The 24,158-nt window shown below is 42.5% G+C and overlaps 1 protein-coding gene across 2 annotated transcripts in view; it reads left to right on the top strand.

Moving 5' to 3' along the window:
- SEMA3B (semaphorin 3B) overlaps positions 1–23,957 on the top strand; it is a 50,875-nt gene extending 26,918 nt beyond the window's left edge. For both annotated transcript variants that reach the window (XM_087924088.1, XM_026725615.2), the window contains exons 5-18: positions 3,900–4,019; positions 4,150–4,243; positions 4,582–4,701; positions 6,047–6,192; positions 7,725–7,839; positions 8,046–8,115; positions 8,984–9,128; positions 9,527–9,746; positions 12,531–12,622; positions 14,333–14,374; positions 15,510–15,667; positions 15,948–16,003; positions 18,793–18,932; positions 21,063–23,957. In XM_087924088.1, coding sequence (XP_087780214.1) covers positions 3,900–4,019; positions 4,150–4,243; positions 4,582–4,701; positions 6,047–6,192; positions 7,725–7,839; positions 8,046–8,115; positions 8,984–9,128; positions 9,527–9,746; positions 12,531–12,622; positions 14,333–14,374; positions 15,510–15,667; positions 15,948–16,003; positions 18,793–18,932; positions 21,063–21,527 — 1,983 coding nt within the window. In that variant the 3' untranslated portion in view covers positions 21,528–23,957. The remainder of the gene's footprint in view (positions 1–3,899; positions 4,020–4,149; positions 4,244–4,581; positions 4,702–6,046; positions 6,193–7,724; positions 7,840–8,045; positions 8,116–8,983; positions 9,129–9,526; positions 9,747–12,530; positions 12,623–14,332; positions 14,375–15,509; positions 15,668–15,947; positions 16,004–18,792; positions 18,933–21,062) is intronic.
- The last annotated feature ends 201 nt before the right edge of the window (positions 23,958–24,158 follow it).

Here is a 24,158-nt window from a genome sequence, read left to right as displayed (position 1 = left end):
CTGTTTGGTCATCCTGCAAAAGGAGAAGGGGTTATTTGTCTTCTTGGGCTACTCAAAAGTGATGACAGGATGTGACAACCTCAGACCTGTTTACTTAAAATCTCCACAGTAGGTTGTGGAGACAAATGGTTGAGATCCATCTGTGTTTGGGTATAATAAAGAGACACAGAGAGAGAAAGAATGAACGAGATTCTTAGCATGTCCCCTGTTGTAATTAATTAGTACATTTAAGTTTTGACAGCCATGCCATTTTAGACAAAGCAAACACTTCCCGGCTGTGTCCTGTTCATAGGAACATGCTTCCTAATCAGGGATGGTTCTGTATTAGAACATCACACATATAAAGGGGAAGATCCTACCAAATGGGTTTTCTTCCAGTTAAAAACAGTAGCCCAGTTTGTCTCTGTTCTATCATGAGAATGGAAGTAGCTCACAGAGCTATTCTGTTTTTTGGTGGGATGATTAAGAAGCAGAACATTTATCACTCAATAGAGCAAAACTCCCAATCCCCGTATGATTAACTAAGGAATATGAGTGCTGTTCCCTGTGTACAGATTTATTCACGGTTTTGAAATGATCTTGAAAGAGATGGAGAAAAGACCTGATCTGTTTAAAACGTAACTTTCTTTATGACTGAAGTTTGCTTAAGTTCAGTGCTAACACTTCATTCAGACTAGATGAAATATGACTGAAGTATTAGCTACAAGATCTGACTGTGGCTCTCATCAATATCAATTAAGAGAGGAAATTAATTTAATTTAAGCAACTAGATTCAAGGTCCAAAAGCATTTGGTGAAAGTAACAGTCCTGACACACTGAGATGTATTTTGCAATGGAAGTGACAATGTGATCCAGAACAGCCATGGTCTTGCTCTTGATTAGATCATGCTTACGGCTGCTGGTTAGTTAATGCTATGTGGTTTCTCTGTGGGAGTTGGTGTGTACCCAATTATGGCCAGCTTCTATCAGAACACTGGTGCTCAACAAATGGCTAAGACAAACTTTTAAAGAGCTACACCTGGTTGCTTACATGCAGGGCATGTAGTCTACCATTGATCCACAGTCTGGATTTAACTTGCAAACTGACCCAATTCATTTTTCACGGCATAAAGGAAGTATACTTCCCAGCCCTGTTCTACCATCTGCTTGCCTTGAGGGCCATTTGCCACATTGTCATGTGAGTGATGTACTAGTTGTTGTAATATGGCCAGGAGAAAAATTCCTCAGAAATTCACTGGCACATGTCCAGGCTTTGAGAGAGCTGATGAGACAGCAAGACCAGAACATGTGGCCCGTGCCTAATGCAATGATCTGTCACCATGGCATCTGACTCATTTCCCTTTCCTATTACCAGCAGCTAGGCATGGGAGGCCAACCGTTTTCTGTCCGTTGAGCATAGTCATTGTTCTTGGATTTGGGTTTCCCTTGGCTGCTGGCTCACGAGTGTAAGTGACTTTAGCCTCAGAGAGAAGGCTGAGGAAGAAGATCCAGGATTTTTCCAGAAGGGGACATCTTGCTTGCTAAAAAAACATAAATGCAAAATGGCACATAGAGAGTTTGGATTGAGATTACAATTACAGGTTATGGGGGTTCTGCAGAAGGGAAGAAGACAGCATGAAGAACTGAGTGGTCCCAATTAACCATAGGTTTAGATCAGGGGTGTCCAACCTTGGCAACTTTAAGACTTGTGGACTTCAACTCCCAGGAATTCTGGGAGTTGAAGTCCACAAGTCTTAAAGTTGCCAAGGTTGGACACCCCTGGTTTAGATGAAGCTGCCGTCAAATACTTTCATGAAAACTGACAGTGTTTTCCCAAGAAACATTCTTTTCCTTTTCTAAAGTTTATACTTTCTCCTTCTCTTTCTTCTTGTCCTAATTGCTGGAACTGTCAATGTAGATACAAGCCAGTTTGGTATTGTGGTTAAGGAACCAGGCTAGAAACCAAGAATCCATGAGTTCTGGTTCTGCTTTAGGCATGAAGCTCAGTTGAGTATCCTTGGGCCAGTCATTCTCTCTCAGCCCTAGAAAACAGGGAGTGATAAACCACTTCCAAAAATATTGCCAAAATACTGCAGAAACTTGTCCAGGCAGTTGGTAGGAGGCAATGCTGATTCAAAACACACACACATACACACACACACACACACACACACACACACACGGGGAGAGGGGAGGGGGCAGGGAGAGAGAGATACAGATATAGATATGTTAGTTTCTCCAGTTCTAATTAGTTTCTCCGCTTCTAGCAATAAACATTGCAATGAACCTGGACATTGCTGAATCTTTTTATTGTGTTCCTCTCTATAATTCAGTGCAGATGCCTTCTTTTATTAGTAATGCCTCGCTAATAGTTTCAAATTATTTCTTTCTCTTATGGCAAGTATTCCTTATAATATTGTAAAGCAGGCATATGGAGATGGGGAGGGAAGGGACGTTTTTTTATTCAGGTTATTGATGGATATTGAAAGGCAATTACGTGTGAAAGAAATTAGAAGCGCATGAAATTAGAAGGAAAACACTAGAAGCCAAAGAAAATGAAATACAGTCATAAACATCTCCTGTTTGTATGCATTCTCTTAATACATTTTTTTCTGGTTTTAAGGTTTGTCTGTTTCAAAAGCTGAACTACTGAGCCAGTGGTAGGGCTTTAGCATGAACTTGGCCTCAGCTTTGATCCCCTCCTTCCCTGAGCCTTGTGTTGAATTTATGGGGACTCTTCTTTCTTCCTCTTCCTCCTCCTCCTCCTCTTCCTCCTCCCCCTCCTCCTCCCCTTCATCTCTGCTTGCAAGACCTTGCCATGGCCCTTGTTTGCTTTGTAACCGACTAATGGCTGCATGTGAAGTGGCTCCTTTTGGCCTGTTCCATTCAGCTCTCTTTCAGCTTTGGTGGCTTGTTTTCTGTTACCTTTCAAGAACTGTTGGGAGACAATAGTTTTGAGCCTTTCTCCACCTTGAAAATTTTTAAGATGTGTGGATTGCAACTCCCAGAATTCTCCAGCCATTATGTCGGCTGGGGAACTCTGGGAATTGAAGTGCACACATCTTGAAGTTGTCAAGGTTAAGCAACGCTGCTGGAAGGCACGTTCTTGAGTGCCTGGTAGTGCTGAATGAGGCCCTGGATATCTTCTCCTTTCCCCACAGTCAGCTTATCATTCCCCCCACCCACCCCTCTATTTATGACCCATTTCTTGGGAAGGAAAGGTTGCCCTTCTGCCTGAGTTATTCCAGACATTTAAATAATCTGACACTTTTTAATGAGTAAATCCTGCTTAACACTAAGTCAGACAGATGTTTACCTCCTGACAGAGCCTGGGGGGGGGGGAGAGGAAGTAGACCGTGTGGCAGTTCCCTCGGTGTCTGCTCGTGACAGGTACGAAATCCCCTCCTTTCAATCCCCAAATTTCTTTGACTTTCTCTTGCATGAAGTTTATGCTGCTGAACTGCTGCTCTCTCTACAGTGCCTCCTGTTGGGAAAATCAGGCAGCAAGATATGCTGTCATCCCAAGGAGTCACTGGCTTCACAGCACCACTATTCCATCTCATTTGATGTCAACGAAAGGGAAGGAAAGCCCCCACATGTGCTGGCATTCCAGCAATGTCAGGGGAGGGTATCCATAAGTAAAGAATGCACCAAGACAGCAAAAGACAGCAAACTGTGTTTCACATCTTCCTCTGGCCTCTTTTTTTCTCCGTTCCCAGTTTTGCAAGCTGCTCTTTTTGGCCCCTGAAAAGAAGCATTTGATTGGAAAAACGCTCTCTGCTTTTTGCAAGCTTTCCTGTTACTTGATCACTGCCTTCCAGCTGTTCTCCTTCCTTCTCTTTCAGCAGTTTTATTTTTTCTCTCTAGTTTGAGTCATTTATTAGGCTTGCTCATTAAAGGGCTCTGCTTTTGCTTTTCAGGCCGAGTGTATGAATTTTGTTAAGATCCTGCACCTCTACAATCGCACACACCTATACGCCTGCGGCACTGGGGCTTTTCACCCCATCTGTGGCTTTGTAGAAGTGGGGCAACGTGTCGAGGTGAGTGATGCGTAAAGGTTCATAAAGTGTACCCGTCTCTGTAACGAAGGTTACAGAGACTAGAATCTAAGCAAGAGAATCACAGGAGCGCCAAGCTTCTCTTGATGGACACGTTGGCTCCTTTCTCTAGGACTCTGTCTTTAAGCTGGACTTCAAGAGCCTGGAGGATGGCAAAGGCAAAAGTCCCTATGACCCAAATCACACCGCGGCTTCAGTTCTTGCAGGTAACGGGAGAGGCCCCCAAACAATGACCTAGCACCCAAATAAAGGCGAGACATGAAAACAAGACCCATGTAAGATGTCACGTGGGATCCTTTGAAACCCTCATCTTTTCTCCCTCCCTCTGCCTTGGGAACAGATGAGATCATCTGTTGCCACACTCTGTGCCAGACATGCAGCTGCTGGGATGGTAGTTCATTCACCTTTGAGCAGTGCCCTCTCCCCAGTCACCGAGATCTTTCTCAGGGACCACACAAAGAAGATTTGGAACAGTCTCTGAGAGGTCGATGGAGATGAGGAAGCCAGAAACCTTTTGAAACGTCTCTCCTTTTGTGCTGGGCAGGTGAAGAGCTTTATTCTGGTGTGGCTACTGATCTGATGGGCCGAGACTTCACCATCTTCCGCAGCCTGGGATCGAGGCCTTCTGTCCGCACCGAGCAGCATGATTCTCGATGGCTCAACGGTCAGTGGAGGGTTTGTAAGAAGGGGAAATCATCATGTGGGAAGTGAGTCATACTTCCACTTCCACACTTTCCATACTTCCTCATAGTGTGGAAAGGGAGCAATTGGGTGGGGGGTGGAGGGTGAAAGAAAGAACGCCCTTTAAAGTGCTAGGGAATCCAGAATTCATTATTACAACTCTTGGCAAATCAAGTTGCTCACTTGTTGTTTAATAATTTATGAGTGGAAGCTGCCACCTAGTGATCAGAGCTTGTCACGATTACAGCCTGAGATTTCAGAAAGCTAAACTTGAAAGAGAAAGTGGAAGGAAAAGGCATCAGAATGCTCTGTAGGATGTATGTTTTCTGTTTTGTTTCACTGAATTCATTAATCGGCAGTTCTACGTTGCTGTTTTCAAGTTTAGGGAAGTAGCAATCTGGATGACCACATTGGCTGGGAAACTGGGAATATAAATCCCAATACATCAAGGAAGAATTATTGGGGAAGGCTATCCTGTGATTTTCCTCTCTTCTAAATATCCTGGACCAACTAGTTGGCTTTCTTCTCACTTTTTTTCAAGGACAACAGAGAACAATTGAATTTAATGATGAAATATCCTTAGAGTTTGGACAAAAAAAGTCAAGAAGTTGGCTGTGACAGTGTCATCAAAATGTAGCCTATTTTCTTATGTGCAGCACATAATAAACAGGTGGAACTTCAGCCACACTGCCATAGCCTCAATATTGACTCTTTATTTTTTTTAACCACACCCGTGGACTGTCCCAGAATCACAGTCTCTTGAGATTCTCTTACCTATATGAGGAAGGCTTTTAGCCTTAAAATGAAGTTTGTGTACGAATGCCTCCAGGTTTAGTTCTCCATGTCTCAGGATCTAGCTGACTTTGGTTGGTCCTAAAAATGAAGGAGGGTCAGATCTGATTCATACCTGGATGGTGACTGTTAGGGGATCCTAGGCTCTTAAAAAAACCTCAACCAGAAAAAGGCGATTTCTATATTCTTGCAATAAAAACCACACAGGCACATCCATAAATTTAGCAGAAGTTGAGCTTAACCTGAAGGAGACATCATGTCTTCTGATCTTTGAGAAAGCTGATCTCCCATGTCATGCTTAACTTGTCCCTAAAGAACCTTTGGCACAGGTGGCAGAGGAAAATACCTCACTGCTAAGATTTCATCTTAAATAGAAGGAAAACCAGAATCTAGGAAGCAAGTTGTCCCTGCAACATTGCCTATTTCTTACCTTGCTTTGCTATCCCCTCTCCAAGGCAGCCATTTGCAAACTTAAAAATAATGGCCTATGTTACTTTGTCCTGCATTAACATGTTCTTCCATTTCTTTGCCTCAAGAACCCAAGTTCGTTGATGTCTTCTGGATCCCAGAGAGTGAAAACCCTGATGATGATAAGATCTTCTTTTTCTTCCGGGAAACAGCAGTGGAAGGATCCCAAGGCCTGGGCAAACAGAGTTTTGCACGCATTGGGCAAATTTGCCGGGTAAGACTGTGTTCTGACTCAAGCCTCATTCAAATCAAATAAACACAAAGTATATATAAAGGCAAACCTTTTTTAATGCGTCTCTGTGAATTCTGTTCGTTCACAGCAAAGAGTCATTAAAACTAATTGTCCCAGATAAGAGTTGTGAAAGGCTGCCAAGAGCACAAGATTATTTGCAGGGAAATATCCAGAACCAAAAGGACTTCCACAAGAACTTGGAGTTGAAAGAACTTCTTTGCTTCCTGCAAAGAACCCAACCCCTGAGGGCTGGCTTTTATCCCTTATGGGAGGGGCCATCACCTTGCAGCTTTACTCTGAGTCGCCCGTGCTGCTGCACTGGGCACAGGCTCCTCGGGGTCCTCTGCATCACTGCTGGCAGACTCCACAAGCTCCGAAGGCAGCACTCCACTCTCCGATAGTCCTGGCCCCATCCCTGCATCATACGCAGGCCCCTCATCTGAGTCCTCACTCTCAAAGACCTCAGCCGTCCGCATCTGCTGCCAGAAAACCACAACAGACTGTTGTATCAGCTCCAGTCCCAAGATGAGGATGGTCAGTTAGACCATCTTGGGAGTTAGACAAGTCTGATGAAGATAGATGGCTAGGAGTTGGCCTTGGCTTTATTGAAAGGGTGAGGACCCCTGCCCTAGAGTGAATGTTTCCTAGACATTCTACAGCAACAACAGGCTGTTGAAGTATCCAAAAAGGATTCCAGCACAGCAATTCTTGAAAGCAGTAAAAGCCAATTTCTCACCCGCGTTCATAGAAATTCTCAATCATCCAGGTCATGGTTGTCCCAAAAGGCCACTCGACTTTCCTGTTTTTTTTTTTTTTTCTTAGAAAACATTTCGCTTCTCATCCAAGAAGCTTCTGAAGTACTGAAGAAGTTTCTTGGATGAAAAGTGAACCATTCTCTAAGAAGAAAACTATAAGGTCCAGTTGCCTTTCAGATAAAGGCAGAGGTGGGCTGGCCCTAACTAAGATTCTGTGCAGTTCAGAGAACCCCCAAATCCCACTCCCGGCTGGCCGCACCCACCCCTCCCCTCCCTGGAGTCCCCACGTGGCCCATTTTGGATGCAGGGAAGTGCTGGGCACGTGGGAGGCTCAGGGAAGGCAAAAAACAAGCCTCCTGGAAGTTTGGGAAGGCCGGAAATGGGCCCATTTTCAGCTTCCAGAGAGCCTCTGGAACCTGAGGAAGCTATTTTCATCCTCCTGGAAGCTTGAGGCAAGCCCCCAGAGCCTGGGAGGGCAAAAACGCCCCCCTCACTGTGGTGCAGGAGGTCAACTAGGCCATGCCCACCCAGCAACTGGGCAGAGAACTCTTTGCTAAAACTTTTGAAGCCCCAAAGGCACCTTCGGGACAACCTCTCACCCCCATTTTTAGGTATGCATTAAGTTCTGTGTCCAATTGAGCCCATTTGCATTTAAAATTCTGAGCTCTTTGACGATCCGTGAATCAGTTGGCCTCTGTGTACATCGTTCCCTGTGCTCTCCAACTAGCTTTCTTGATAGGTCTCTTTTTCTCCCTTTAGAATGATATGGGTGGGCAGAGAAGCCTGGTGAACAAATGGACCACATTCCTGAAGGCTCGGCTGGTGTGTGCAGTACCCTGCACTGATGGGAGTGACACCCATTTTGACCATCTTCGTAAGTGATCGTCTGTGGTGGAGGGTTGGAATGGTTTAGGATCTTCCAGGAGCAAGATGAACAGGAATGGAGGCTTGCTTTATCTCTTCCTTGATGAATGTTTTGATGTCTGGGTTGAAAGAAAGTCATTCTCTCCTTTGGATAGAAGTGATTTGTCAGATGCCAAGCTGCAAGCTGATGATTTCTTTCCTTCTTGTTGAACTCAGGCGATGTCTTCTTGTTGCCAACCAGGGATAAGCGTAACCCATTGTTGTATGCAGTTTTCACTACTTCCAGGTAAAAAGAAAACAGTTTTTGTTACATCAGCAGTGGGCAGAGTTCAGGCTTCTTGTATCTACTTTGCTTTTTCACACGACCCTCAATCCGTCAACCAAAGACATAATATAATATAATAAATATGACATAACAAAACATAACAATCCATACAGAGAGTAGTAAGGACAGACTTATATTGCTTATAAGCACTATATGCTTTGAGCTCAAAGCATTGTTAGAAACCCCACATTATCCACTTTATGGTCTGTTTCTGTTGCTTCCTTCTGGGAGGAGGTGTTGTAATATTTCTAGCAGGACTACCAGGTTCTGTAACAGCTTTGTTTCCCATGCCATCTGTCTGGGAAACTCATAAGATTCGTGTTTCTCACCATGTACATGTATACATTCGGGCTAGATTGTGTTGTTTCTCTGTGTCAAAATGGGTATATGCATAATTCTCTATTTATTTATTTATTTGTTTATTTATTCATTCATTTATTTATTTTGACATGTTTATGTAGTGTATATTGGAGAGGGCAACCTTTTGAAAGCTGTATGCAACCAAATTTCATTTTAATGTATGCTGATTAGTGTACATTTAAAGTGACAATAAAATTAAAGTTATTCTGCTATGACATGACTTGGCATAATAATATAATATAATTATAATATAATATTTATAATCTTCCATTGCTTTTTAAAAATTTCTTCTCCACCCATCCACCCCCAACGATATTTTTAAACAGGCAAATATGCTCCCCCAGTGCCTTTTGAGCAAAAATTAGACAGGTTCTACAATCCACGTTACCAGATGGCAGTGGGCTATGCATTCCTTCCCAGTTTCATTTCTTTACCCTTCCTGTAATGTTTCTTTTTCTTCTGATTACAGCACAGTTTTCAAAGGTTCTGCTGTCTGCGTGTATCACATGAATGACATCCGCAGAGCTTTCCTTGGTCCTTTTGCTCACAAGGAGGGGTCTAACTATCAATGGGTTTCCTATCAAGGCCGTGTCCCTTATCCCCGCCCAGGAACGGTATGTACATTGGATTTGGAGATCTTGAAATATGAAGAAAAAAAAAAGAGTTTCTACCCATGAAAACTCTAGAGACTGAGATAATTGTTCAGTGATAACTGACTCACACACAAGAAGGAAAGAGATCTGTACTTGCAGAGTTTTGCTTTTGTTCTAGGTCTAGGAGATTCTTGAGGTTTGGCAGACAATGAAGAAAGATCATAAGGGAGGGACAGCAACTGAGCTGCATGGAATGGAAAATTATTATGTGATTTTATTGAAATGGAAGGAAAGCAAAAGACAGAATGAAAGCCAAGTGGGTGGAATGGAGGGCTGTTGTAGGAGGCATTTACGAGTAGACCATTTTTCAATGTTTGGGACGTTGCCTCTCTTTACTTTCCTTCTCTATGAATTTCTAGTGTCCCAGCAAAACCTTTGGCACCTTCAGTTCCACCAAGGATTACCCTGATGATGTGATCCAATTTGCTCGTAACCACCCATTAATGTATAATCCAGTACTGCCCCATGGCCAAAGGCCTGTCTTCCTGCAAACCAATACGGACCACATCTTCACTCGCATTGCAGTAGACCGAGTGGCAGCTGCCGATGGACATTATGATGTCCTCTTCATTGGCACAGGTATGTCTGCTTCCCTCCTCTTCCGATGAGTAAGCATTGATGTTCAGGCCAAGTTTCTGTTGGCTCCCCCAAAACTGCATGCTAGGGGATGTCCCTTGTTCAAAGGTAAAGTGCTTGAGTCCTTCTTCAGATTTGGCTCATAGCTTTGAAGAAGCCTATTGATTGTAGCAGAACCAAATATAGAGCAGAGATGCATAGGCAAACACAAGGTGCCTCTCAATTGTAATGTTAATGTAATGTCAGAAGAAAGAAGTCCTTTGATTCATGCAGATAATACCTATTAGTTGTTTTAATGAACTGAATGTTGTTTAAACAAAAACATTTATTGGGTTGTTGTTTTTTCCTCCTCATCTGCTTCACTTTTTGGGGTCTTCCCATTTTGAAACACAGCTCCTAGCACCCTGCCCAAAGGCCATTTTAAGCATGATTTCACTCTCTCTTCATCCACTGCCTGCAGTTCCTTTGCTTTTTCCACTGTATTTTTCTTTCAATGCTATATATTGGCACGTGTATAATACATTACTTCGAAAACATGTATGACCAAAGCAGCCATAAACACAACCAGCACAACCATGACTCCCAGAAACATACTTTTACTTGGGATTCAGACATAGGCAATCATCCCATTATTCTAGTATAAATGAAGCGCAAAATGATGATTGGCCTCCATGGCATATTAAGGATTGGAACCAAATCCTTACTAACTCGGAACTGTATGAACTCAATTTCTAGCCATGTAGATGGCAAGAAACTGGAAAAGGTTCTTGGGGATGAAAACTATAGCATAGGAAAAAAAAAACATATTTCATCCACATTGAAATCCTGATCAAACTGGACCCCTTAATAGTTGCAATGGCAGTTTTATTTGTAAATGCTCCAGGAAATATGTTCCTGACTTCTTGGATTATAATCATTCATGCCCCAGGCTGATGGTCCAACTTCTCTCTGGTTCTTTGATGTTGTGATATTAGTAAATCAATAGATATTGATGGAAATAGTAGCTAAGTACGCTGCTCAAAAAAATAAAGGGAACACATCCCAGATCTGAATGAATGAAATATTCTTATTAAATACTTTGTTCATTACATATCTGAATGTGCTGGCAACAAAATCACACAAAAATTATCAATGGAAATCAAATTTAGCAACCCATGGAGGTCTGGATTTGGAGTTACACTCAAAATTAAAGTGGAAAAAAACACTACAGGCTGATCCAACTTTGATGTAATGTCCTGAAAATAAGTCAAAATGAGGCTCAGTAGTGAGTCTGGCCTCCACGTGCCTGTATGACCTCCCTACATGAGCCTGGGCATGCTCCTGATGGGGTGGCAGATGGTCTCCTAAGGGATCTCCTCCCACTCCTGGACTGAAATATCCCCCAACTCCTGGACAGTCTGTGGTGCAACGTGGCATTGGTGGATAGAGCAAGACATGATGTCCCAGATGTGCTCAGTTGGATTCAGGTCTGGGGAACGGGTGAGCCAGTCCATAGCATCAGTGCCTTCATCTTGCAGGAACTGCTGACACACTCCAGCCACATGAGGTCTAGCATTGTCTTGCATTAGGAGGAACCCAGGGCCAACCGCACAAGCATATGGTCTCACAAGGTGTCTGAGGATCTCATCTCAGTATCTAATGGCAGTCAGGCTACCTCTGGCAAGCACATGGAGGGCTGTGCGGCCCCCTAAAGAAATGCCACCCCACACCATTACTGACCCACTGCCAAACCGGTCATGCCGGAGGATGTTGCAGGCAGCAGAACATTCTCCATGGCGTCTCCAGACCCTGTCACGTCTGTCACATGTGCTCAGTGTGAACCTGCTTTCATTTGTGAAGAGCACAGGGCACCAGTGGTGAATTTGTCGATCTTGGTGTTCTCTAGCAAATACCAAACGTCCTGCATGGTGTTGGGCTGTAAGCACAACCCCCACCTGTGGACGTCGGGCCCTCATACCACCCTCATGGAGTCTGTTTCTGACCGTTTGAGCAGCCACATGCACATTTGTGGCCTGCTGGAGGTCATTTTGCAGGGTTCTGGCAGTGCTCCTCCTGTCTCTCCCTGCACAAAGGTGGAGGTAGCGGGCCTGATACTGGGTTGTTGCCCTCCTACGGCCTCCTCCATGTCTCCTGATGTACTGGCCTGTCTCCTGGTAGCGCCTCCATGCTCTGAACACTACGCTGACAGCCACAGCAAACCTTCTTGCCACAGCTCGCATTGATGTGCCATCCTGGATAAGCTGCACTACCTGAGCCACTTGTGTGGGTTGTAGACTCCGTCTCATGCTACCACTAGAGTGAAAGCACCTCCAGCATTCAAAAGTGACCAAACCATCAGCCAGAAAGCATAGAAACTGAGAAGTGGTCTGTGGTCACCACCTGCAGAACCACTCCTTTATTGGGGATGTCTTGCTAACTGCCAATGCTTTCCACCTGTTGTCTCTTCCATTTGGACAACAGCATGTGAAATTGATTGTCATTCAGTGTTACTCCCTAAGTGGACAGTTTGATTTCACAGAAGTGTGATTGACTTGGAGTTACATTGTGTTGTTTAAGTGTTCCCTTTATTTTTTTGAGCAGTGTATATTAAAGTTGTTTTCCCAATCAGATGCACTCCATTGATGCTGAACAACCACCCACATACTTGCGTTTTGTATGTAAATTGATTTGCATGGCTTGAAACGTCCAAGTTTTCTCTTAGCTATGGAGGAAAAACAGTTTAGCCAACTCACCTGCATATAATCTCTTTTCTGTGCAAAATGGTTTTGCTTTCCCTTTGCCTGACAGACATTGGCACAGTCTTGAAGGTTGTCACGGTGCCAAAGGACTCGTGGCAAAATAGGGAAGAATTGCTGCTGGAGGAACTGCAGGTATTCAAGGTGAGTTGAAGTCAGCTAGTTTGACCTAAGGCAAGAATAGCTACTTTTTAAAACAATATTGAATTGTAGACTTTATTCAAATAATACAATGACCATAGATGCTTCTCCCATGGTTGATGGAATTAACTCTTATTGCTTATTTTCTCTCATAAGCTAAACTATTATTAGTTAGTTTGTAGTTCAGAGGATGATATCAGAAGGATACTTGATTGGACTAATGAAAATTATTAATATGTTGAGAGAACACCAAAAATGTTGATCCAATCATTTAATCTTCTAGAGCGGGAGTGTCCAACTCACAGCCCATGGGCTGGATGTATCTCCTATTAGTCCTGCCCCTGCCTGGTTTAGTGAAGGGGAAAAAGTCCCGATACATCATGTGACGCCGCCGTGATGACATGAGTTTGACACCCCTGTCCTAGAGTTTAAATTTAACTTCAATCTCAATTATTAAACCTAAGTTGGCTGAGCCATAGGAATACCATTTACCCTTACTAGGACTTTCCTGATGCAAGGCCTCATTGGTTATTGAGCACTTCCTAGAGCAAAGGAGTCAGGATTCTGCATTTCCCAGGATGACTTTGGTTAAAGTAATCTGAATGTGCAGTGCATTGGGTTTGAAGGTTGCTTTAGAATGTGCTGCCTGCCTGCCTGTCTGCCTGCCTATCTGCCTATCTCTGTCTATAGCAATAGGAATAGCATTTAGACTTATATATAGCTTCGAAGTGCTTTACAGCCCTCTCTAACTGGATTACAAAGTTAGCATATTACCCCCAACAATCTGGGTCCTCATTTTATTGACCCCAGAAGGATGGAAGGCTGAGTCCACCTTCAGCCTGGTGAAATTCGATCTGCCAAATTGCAGGCAGCTGGCAGTCAGCAGACATAGCCTGCAGTACCTGCACTCTAACCACTGTACCACTCCAGCTGTACCTCTGCCTCTGCCTCCATCTCTCCCTATCTAGCTGCTAGGAATCTAAACACTTGATGGCACATAATGCCTGACACAGAGTGCCTCATACTCATATTAGCATCTAGTTGCAATTCCTTCAACCAAAAAGTTATTTTCCCAGGATCAGGCTGCAACAGTAGAGGGCAGCCAAACAATCCTGGCAAAAGTCATGATGAATGTTATTTTCAAATTCTTGTGACCGCAGAATATTTTACCTCTGCAATTCAAAACACTGCAGAACCCTACCAGTTGGTGTGACCATGTGTTACCACCAGAACCGCAAGTATCGAGATTGGGATGACTGGGTTAAGTCAGGCACTGTCCTAGCCATCGTAGGTGCTTCTACTTTTCCAGCTTCAGGCTGAGATAGTGCAAGGCTCCACCAGAAAAACTAAGGCTGTGTCACCCTTTCAACATAGACCAGACAAAGAAATGAAAGTCAACATACAGAAGAATACTCCTTTTAGTATAAGATTGCAGTAACATATTCTTGCAAGTCTGGATGTGCTTACCTCTTCCCTCCATTTAATTTCCTAAGAAGTAGGAAGAGTCCTGTCTAGACACTTTCTCAATTCTCAATCTGCCCTGGACTCAGATTTCTTTTATCTGCTGACTGTTGTCTTGTTTGCTTGTAACTACAACCCTGTTGTTCCTCAATATTATTCCTCCTACCCCTTACTAGCAGTTACCTGAAAGGTAGTAGCTTTTTAAATCAGCAGTTCAGCACCCTCATATTTATTTCCATTTCTCCTTGACAGGATTCCTCTCCTATTACCAGCATGCAGATCTCATCCAAGCGGGTATGTAGCACAACAGGGGGAAAAATTTTTGGGAAGCGATCTTATGCAAACCAGGAGGCAAATTTCTCATTGAGTGCATTGATTCATAAATAATTAAAGCAAATAATTACAGGTGGGGAGAGAAACTGGTAGTGGAAGATGATCAGAATAGGGATGATTATATGTATGCATTTCTTCTTTCCAGGAGATTTTTTTTGATGATGATGATGATTATTTCACAACTCTTTCAGAACATCATATTGCATTCACGTGTCTTTTCCTTGAGATGCCCATGAACAAAATAAGTAAAATGCTCATGTTTGGAAAGTAGTAGTTTGCTTAATTTCCTGTTTGCTGCCTACTTATCTATACAAGTTATGGATTCCTGCTAGATACCTCGTTTGTGATTTAGAAAGTTCCGATCATATCCATTCTCCATTTTCCTCTCACTTATGTGAGATTTCAAAGTCTCAGCTAAATCAACAGACAGAAGACACTGTGAACAAAGCCAGGATTGATGGCACTCAGTCCTCTTCTGGGTAGAGGAACCAAAGCAATTAAACAGAGGATTTGACATATTTTTATACACATCAAAACCTACCACCTACCACTTTTGTCTTCTGCCCCATTGGCTAAAATTGTTGAAATTAATATCAGATGATTCTAGGATGATTTTTAAAATTATGCCTGGGTTCACAATCTAGCCACAGTGACATGTTTTAGCAATCAGGCATTACTTATCATTTGTTCAGCAGTTGCTACATCCTGCTCTGTTTACACTAACTAGCTTCTCTTCTGGGTCAGCATGACAACTATCCTCAAATGGACTTCTGCTTAATAGAACTTATGCTGAATAGATTTCATCTCATCAGCACTTCTGTCTGTGTTAATGTTTCACCAAGGTTTTTACGGTTATATAGAAGAGAAATATATATATTGATCCATTTACATTTTTCTTTTGCAGGAATAATTATTTCTTCTTCTTTTTTTTACTTCTCACACTTATTACAGTACATTCCTTAGAGTGCTGCTTGGCAGCCTAGGTGAGGCCTCATAAACAGCTTCTCAAAACAGTAACCCATTAGAAGCAGAAGGTTATTTTCCATCCAGATATTAGTGGCCCCTAAGGAAACTCTGTGACTTTGTCTTCCAACAGCAACAACTGTACCTGGGATCAAGGACTTCCATTTCACAACTGCCCTTGCACCGTTGTGAGATGTATGGCAAAGCTTGCGCAGAATGTTGCCTAGCGAGGGACCCCTATTGTGCCTGGGATGGCACCACCTGCACTCGATACCTGCAGAATACCAAACGGTATGGCCAAGGATCAGCCTATAGATTAGGCCCTGTAACCTTTGGGGGCCAATCCAGTGGTGGGATTCAGCCAGTTTGCACCACATCAGGAGAACCGGTTGTTAACCTTCTGAGCAGTTTGGTGAACTGGTTGTTGGAAGAAATCATCAGGGCAGAGAACTGGTTGTTAAATTATTTGAATCCCACCACTGGGCCAATCCTATTTGCATGGTTCCTGGATGTAATCAGTGAAGGGTGGTTATGCAGACCTGGCAAATCTTTTCATGCTTTCTCCCAACAGGCGATTCCGACGGCAGGATGTGAGGAATGGAGATCCCAGTATCTTGTGTTCTAGATGTGAGTGCTCTTAAATCTGCTCACCCAATTGAACAAATCTGGGCTGAAACAAGCTCGGGGCTTTTGTGCTCACTGTTTTGTGGGAAACCTGTTGTCTTTACATGGTATGAGAGCCAAGGGATTGCATTAAACCAAAACATATATGGGCTCTTTGATTCAGCATAGCACGTTACATATCCATGCACAAATATTTAAACTTCAGCACATGAATCAAAAGAGTACTAAAGTTCTTGATGTACTTACATTAGAGCTGTGAGCAAGGAGGACATTTAATTTCACTGTTTCCTTTTCCCAGCTATTTCTGCATTCATTTCCTACCCAAGAAATGTATATCTAAATTATGTACTATTCTTCCAATGAATATATTTTGCCAGTTATTAATCCTAGTGCAACACATCAGATTTGCACTTTCTTTAATACAGGTAGCCCTCAACTTATGACCACAATTGAGCCCAAAATTTATGTTAAGTGAGACATTTGTTTATTGAGTTTTGTCCCATGTTATGACCTTTCTCACTGCAGTTGTTAAGTGAATCATCACAGTTGATAATAAGTTGATAACAGGATGGTTAAGTGAATCTGGCTTCCCCGTTGACTTTGCTTGTCAGAAGGTCCCAAAGGGTGATCACATGACCCTGGGAAACAGCAACGGTCATAAGTATGAGTCAGTTGCCAAGCACCTGAATTTTGATCACATGATCATGGGGATGCTGCATAAGCGTGAAAAATGGTCATAATGGTCATTTTTCAGTGCCATTGTAACTTTGAAGGTCATTAAATGAATTATAAGTTGAGGACTACCTGTACAACATATGAATATTCATTTACTTTTAAATGTTTCAAACTGCATCAATATACAGAAAATCAGGCCTACTTACGATAGATGTCAACATCTATCCAACATTCATTCAATGCATGAATTGATATATTTATATTGTACAAGAAGCTTGATCTTGAAAAGTTAAGGAAGGTGAAATATGATCAGTGGTTGGTTGGATGGAAATTCCAGGGTTGTTGACTAGACTTGGAAATTGAAACAACCATCCTGGAAGATAGCAACAACAAAACATTGGCATATCAAAAGTTACAGAAATGCCTCAAAGTTGCTGCCAGAAATTGAATTCTCTTTGAAGGCGACTATCTTTTTTAACTTAATATACAGTTTTGAGAAGTCGAGATGAGGGTGATAAGGATGCTATTCATTCAATCGGGACTGATTCTCAGCGATTCTGTGGCCCAGCTGTCTCCACATTTTCTGATTTTGTACAGCTTCTTCATTTGTTTTAAAATCTGGCTGGTGTCAGCTTAGATGATCTTGCATTAAAATGAAAAATGGTTTAAATTTATCCTTCATAGGTGAACAGGGCTCTGACATTGGATGATCTGAGCCCCATAATAGTAAGCTCTTATCTGCCATAAAAAGTTGAATCTGGACAGATAGTTGAAACTGTAGTGCAAGCAGCAAATAAATTCATCTTCACAGCCATCACCACAAATACAAATTAATAAATGCCTCAATGGTTGGCTGCACAGTGAGCCCTTTATCACTTTCTATCTATTTGAATCATGTTTATTGTACGTAAGTCCCAAGAAAACTACACTGAAGCCTGGTCTCTGCAGTGCCAGAGAAAATCAGCGGCCCATTCTCTTTCCCCATTCCATAAGACAAGGGTCTGAACAGTATCTCTGGACTCTGACTTACAGAAACCCTTTAAAGAATCAATTTAGTTCTCTAACTCTAAATGGCAGGATCATTTTAATTGACTCCCCATCCCTGCAGGAGAGCAATGATGTCATTGGATTAGATCTAATCTTGATCATGAGGTCCAGCGGTAGATACATGGCAGCCATGAAAGCTATGAAATTCTGGTTTAGAAATATAAACCAATCTCACTGAATGAGAGTTGAAATTCCCTGGATTGCTATCAATGCCTTAGCCATTAAGGATATTTGGCAGCAGAGCAGAAAGTAAACCAACAGTATACCAAGACTATTTTATTGAATTAACTCCAAGTTAAGGTCCTTGTAATTTGCCTAGTGCAAACAGGTGTTTTGATGAGTGAGATAATATTCTTATGAAGCACAGCAAATCCCCACCTGTTTCTCTCTCTCATCCAAAATCTGGAGCTGTTCTATCAGATTCTATCAGATTTTGGTAGAAAGAGGTGGGGACTAAAGGGTGTGATGCCCTACAACCATCTATGTTCCCCAATCTCTCACAATTTGTAACTAATGAATCGGGACAGTTCTTGGTTTTATTCTTTTCTGTCTTGCCTCTCTACCCACACACAATCCAACAATCACATGAAAAAAAAAGGAGAGAATCCAACAATTATACATTTACCAGACCTATAAGGTGTGAAATCAAGGATAAAAATCTGAAAATTTACTTAAACCGTTTTCCAAATACTTGCCTAAATCCAGTATCTTCCCTCTTCTTAGAAAACCCAACACAAAAGAAAAATATGGCAGATATCTTATCAGAATCCATCCTTTCCAGTCATTTAAATGTTCATATCCATCAATCCTTCTAGGCAGAAATAACTTCTTCATTCATAATTTCACATAGATTTTGCATAGGTTGTTTTTTTTCTGGACCCACATATCCTGCCCTCACAGGTGCTTCAAGGAACCATTCTCTTTTCTCATTAGTTTCAACAATGTTTTTATGCTTCTTTCCTGATGGTTGGCTTTGCTATTGGACTGGGCCCGTGTGCATATGGGCTCCTCAGCATTTAACTGATAGACAGTTTGGTTTTTATTCTCCTTGTTATTCTGATTTTGTACAGATCCTCAGAAAACCAGTGTACCGGAAAGGAAAATCTATGGAGTGGAAGGCAGCAGCACTTTTCTAGAGTGTCTGCCAAAATCATTGCAGGCCAAGATTGTGTGGACTTATCAAAAGACTAGAAGTGACCCCCAGAAGGAGGTAAAGCCTAACTGCTGTGTGCAGACATTTTCCTGCTAATGACAAAAGGCATACTGATAGCATCAACCAGCTACAATTGAAGCAATATAGAGGATGTCCTCATTAGCTATTTTTGGATAATTGGCTTAGTCTATAAAGCACTACAGGTAGCCCTTCACTTATAACCACAATTGAGCCCAAAATTTCTGTTGTTAAGTGAGATATTTCTTAAGTGAGTTTTGCCGCATATTTATGACCTTTCTTGCCTTTGTTGTTAAGTGAATCATTGCCGTTGACAGGTTGGTAACCTGGTGGTTAAGTGAATCTGGCTTCCCCATTGACTTTGCTTGTCAGAAGGTCCCAAAGGGCGATCACATGACCTTAGGACACAGCAACGGTCATAAGTATGAACCAGTTGCCAAGCGTCTGAATTTTGATCACATGATCAAGGAGGTGCTGTAAAGGTTATAACTGTGAAAAACAGGCACCGGTCACTTTTTTCAGTGCCATCCAGAAGTGGTATTCAGCAGGTTCTGACCAGTTCTGGAGAACCTGTAGTGGAAATTTTGAGTAGTTCAGAGAACCGACAAATACCACCTCTGACTGGCCCCGCCCCCATCTCTTCTCTGCCTCCCGAGTCCCGGCTGATCGTCTGGGTCTTCTTTTGTTGCGGAGCTGAAAAACAGGTTAGTGGGGTGGGGAGGGAATGGGGTTTTGCAATATCCTTCCCCTGGAGTGAGGTGGGAATGGAGATTTTATGGTATCCTTCCCCTGCCACGCCCACCAAGCTACCCCCACAAAACCAGTAGTAAAAAAAAAAATTGAATCCCACCACTGGTGCCATTGTAACTTTGAACCATCACTAAATGAACTGTTGTGAGTCAAGGACTATCTGTATAAGTTATAGTGTGTTTTATTTATTCAACCTTTCATTCATGTATCCCAACCTGTATGACACTCCGTTCGTAATGACTAGCTTACATCAAGGCCATACAGAGAGAAACAGGTGGGAAATCATTACAAAATGATCTAATGATCATTACAAAATGATCCAAAAACATGGAACTGAACTGGCTACACCACTTTCAGGGTACTATAGTATAGTTTATATTCAAAGCCTTCTTAGCCAGTCGTGTTTTATAGAAGTCTTTTTTAAAAAAAGAAAATAACAAGGAGGGAGTGGTCTGGATATCCAAAGGAAAGCTGTTTCCGTAAAAAGAAGACTATCGCCATGAAGGTTTAGCTGTTGGATCTCTGCAGGTGTCATTCCTTCCATGAGGGGGTGGTGGAATCCTCAGCAACCCTTCTCCACCTGATCTTACTAGATGAATAGAATTAACCCAAAGCAGACCAGCTGAGAGATATCTAGGGCCTCAGCCATTTAGGGGTTTAAAGGGGACAGCGAAGAACTTTGAATTGCATCTTGAATGCTAGTGATGATCCCACTTTTACTGGAATAAATGTGAAACAAGGCTAAGAAATTCAGATTAAGTTGTTGATATGGCTTCAGCCTTCTAAATACATGTACTGTTTTTGCTAAAAAAAAATGATCAAGGCAGAGCAAATCTAAAATTAAACAACCTGAGCTGCAGTGATGCAGTGGTTAGAATGCAGTGCTGCAGGCTACTCCTGCTGACTGCCAGCTGACTGCAATTTGGCAGTTCAAATCCCACCAGGCTGAAGGTTGACTCAGCCTTTCATTCTTCTGAGGTGGGTAAAATGAGGACCCAGGTTGTTGGGGGTGACTCTGTAAACCATTTAGAGAGGGCTGTAAAGCACTGTGAAGCGGTATATAAGTCTAAGTGCTATTGCTACTTGCTAATACAATAATAAAGTCCCCTGAAATCATTCTTTAAGGCATTCAAAATGGAACACCAAAAAATTAAGAGGCCTATCGTCATCTCTTCCAAAAGTAAAATGAGTGGAAGGACTTGCATTATTAGAAGGAATCCATTCCATGATTTTGGAGCAACATCAGAGGAGATGCTTTCCTGTCTCTCTCTGGCAGGCACTCCAATCATACCAATGTCCTGAAAGGATCTTTTTGTACAGATTTCAGTAACAAGACAATCTCACAGTGAGACTTAAAATTCCTCTGGTTTTTGGATCGTTCATTCCAGTTTCATTTGTCTGTCTTTCATTAACCTCCAGGTATTGCTGGATAGTCGGGTCATCAGGATGGAGCGGGGAATCCTGTTGCGCAGCGTGCAGCGCAAAGATGCTGGCTTCTATTATTGCCATGCAACAGAGCACGGCTTTACCCAGGGCCTGCTGCACCTCCAGCTGGAAGTGATCCATGCCCAGCAGGCTGACTCTCTCTCCCTCTCTCGGGAAGAAGAATCCACGCAACCTTTCCATCGCAAACTTTGGTATCAGGACTTCTTACAATTGGTGGACCACCCCAATCTCAGCACCATGGACCAGGTGTGCGAGCAACTGTGGAGCCACAAAAGCCACCAGCCCAAGAAAAAGGCCCCTCCATTGCCCCCTTTATTTAACATCAAATCTAAAAGTCAGAAATGGAAACACCTGGAGGAAAAGCGGAAAGCCCGCAGCCGAAGAACGCATGAAGTGCCCCGGGCAGAAAGGGCTCCGCGGAGCACAGATATCTGGTGACTTTGCATAAGACCCACTTATACAAACCTCTGTGCTGGGAAGGGCCAGGGAAGCAGGATGGGAGTATGGGAGTAGGGATGGTAGAAGAGAAAGAGGAGGATCTTTTACGGCTTCCTGTGGCTGGGTGGAAAGGACATCCTGGCAGACCAGCCCCATACTCCTGATTGCTGCTTCTCCTGTAGTTTGTAGGGGGACTGGTAATGTTGGTGTGGGTTTTTTTTTTCACTAGCCTGAGACCCTTTCTAGTAGCAGAGCTGCTACTCTTCAAACTCTTGACAGAGAGCAACAGGACCTGGGGGAAATGGGGGAAGCTCTGCACTCTTGGCCTGTCCATAATACACAACCAAAGACGAAGGTAGCAGCCTCCAGGGGACCAAATGGACTAGAGGCCACATCCTGAACATCCTTGACCAGTGAGGAAAAAAAAAACAGGCAGAATTCACCTGGAAACAAAGTTCTTTTCTGCAAGGATCCAATGGCTACCAAACTGTTACCTAGGGATCTCTAAGTGTCCTTTATTTCTGGAGCTTCCACTGATATTCTGTCGGCTCCTGACAAGAAGAGCACTTGGATGCCTCTCACAATGTATCCTGTTTAAACCCTAGAGGGAGACATTGGCCCTCTTTCCTCTCCCTTCCTTATCCAAGCATAACTGAGCTTAAGTAGCCACGGTGTGTGCTCTGTCTCCAGAAAAACAAAGAGACCCCTGATGTATTTATTAACAGACTGTTGACTGATGAATGTAGTCCATCCCTCCTGGGTGGCCATCAAGATTTATCCTCCGATGGAACAAACAGGGCTGTTCTTGCCCAGAGTTCATTTCTGACTTAGATTTTCTGGGCATAAACTTGTATGAGAAGAAGTTTCAAGTTGTTGTGGTGATAGTGATGGTGATGCAAAAGCAGAGGAACCAAACCGCAGAAATTGCCCTCCCCCCACCTGTATTTAGTCAAGGCCCCAGAGGATTTTTCACTTGCCTGAGATGAGACCCTTTCTAGAGAAAGAGCAGTCCAAAGGAGATCCTTGCTGTGAGCCAACGTTATGGGGATACTCCCTTGTTCTGGAAAGCATGCAGATAGTGGATCTTTGATTAGTAATCGATCATGATTACTCATTTGGTATGTGAAGAAAACCAGCTGCCCTGCTTTGAATTGTACCTTATGTCTCCCACTCTTCCTGCTAAACTGATTATCTTCCACCAACATTTGATTCCTATGTCAATCCGGTTGGGGATGGGAGTTGCTAGCCCCAAAAGCTCAACTGTAATTCTGGGTGGGGGAAAAAGGGTCTGATGCCACCAAGAGTTCACTTGGCTCATTTTCAAGCAATTTGTGTGGCACTCAGAATGTTCATCCCATTCTCAGCCTATCAGTAAACATGGAATTATCTGCCTTTCCAAAAAAAAAAAAATGCCCTGATCATTCTTTTGTTTGTTATTCTGTAGAAAAGCAAACTTAAAGGTGCAGGTGCTGATGTGAAAATAATATAGCAAGCTGGATTGGGCTAAGATGTGAGGACCAAGTCTGTAATACTCCCAAGTGCACTGGAATTGGGTGGGCAATAAATTTTGCTGGTGGGGAGGGGGAGGAAAGAGAGAGAGAAAGAGAGAGGGAGGCATAAGCAGTTTATCTGGTGTGCAGTTTCAAAGCAGTTTCAAAGGTTGTGACTATCCCTACCTAATCTAAACGAGACTGGAATGAACAATCCCAAGGAAGGTGTGGAGAGTGAGAGTGACATGATGTTTGACTGGGCAGCAGTTTAGAGATACTAGTAATTAGGCATTAAAACTGCCTTGTAGATGTGTGACAATGCAACGCAAATTTTTAAATCCAGGTTCTCAGTTTTACATTCTTGGGTAAAGCTGCCCCTAAATTGTCCCATAAGTGAGAAAAATTTCAGATGATCAGGCCATCTGAAGCTTTGATGAGTCCAGAAACAGTAGAAGGGCTTTTTATAATTATTTATTTCATCTTTTCTTCCTTTCGAGAAACTTCTGCTGCTATGTCTCAAAGCATTTCCACTCACCTATGTAGTCTGAAAAAATATTGTACATAAAATGTTTGGAAGTTGGAACAAATCTCAGATATTCTACAAATTGCTGTGCTTGGGTTTTCTTTCTCCCTTACACAAGTTTCTATTTTTTTAAAAAGAAAATGAAGTTGTTTTGCAATGAAGTAAAGCATTATAATAATGCTTTAGATTTCTAAAGAAATCTTTAGATTTCTTTGGGTCACAAACGGCAAATAGGACTTAAATGTATTTTGAAAATAGAAATGATTCCAAGAGTTCTTAGTCGTGCTAAATAATAGTACTATGTAACTGCAGTTCTTTACTGCTAATGTCAAACACAATTCAGAAACACCATTTTCTTAGTGATTTGGGAAAATATCTCCCTTAGGCCTCATGGTCCTGAATCATCTTAAAAGAAAATACTAGTCTCTGATTCTGAAGATTCTTAACCCTGGAAAAGTTACATTAGTGACTTAGGTGGTTGTGAAGATGGATGAAGAGACAGAAAAATAAAAATAAACCTATTTCAATACTATTGCTGTCCTTGTGGCCTTACAAGAAAAAAAACTGAGTTTCTGCAATAGTGTTCCAGAAAAAAAATTGACCACTGTTGTGTGAGTG

This window comes from Pseudonaja textilis, chromosome 2 (genome assembly GCF_049901715.1).
Source record: "Pseudonaja textilis isolate UNSWEBS1 chromosome 2, rPseTex1.2, whole genome shotgun sequence".
NCBI classification, from domain to species: Eukaryota; Metazoa; Chordata; class Lepidosauria; order Squamata; family Elapidae; genus Pseudonaja; species Pseudonaja textilis.
This window is presented reverse-complemented; position numbering and strand designations above follow the sequence as displayed.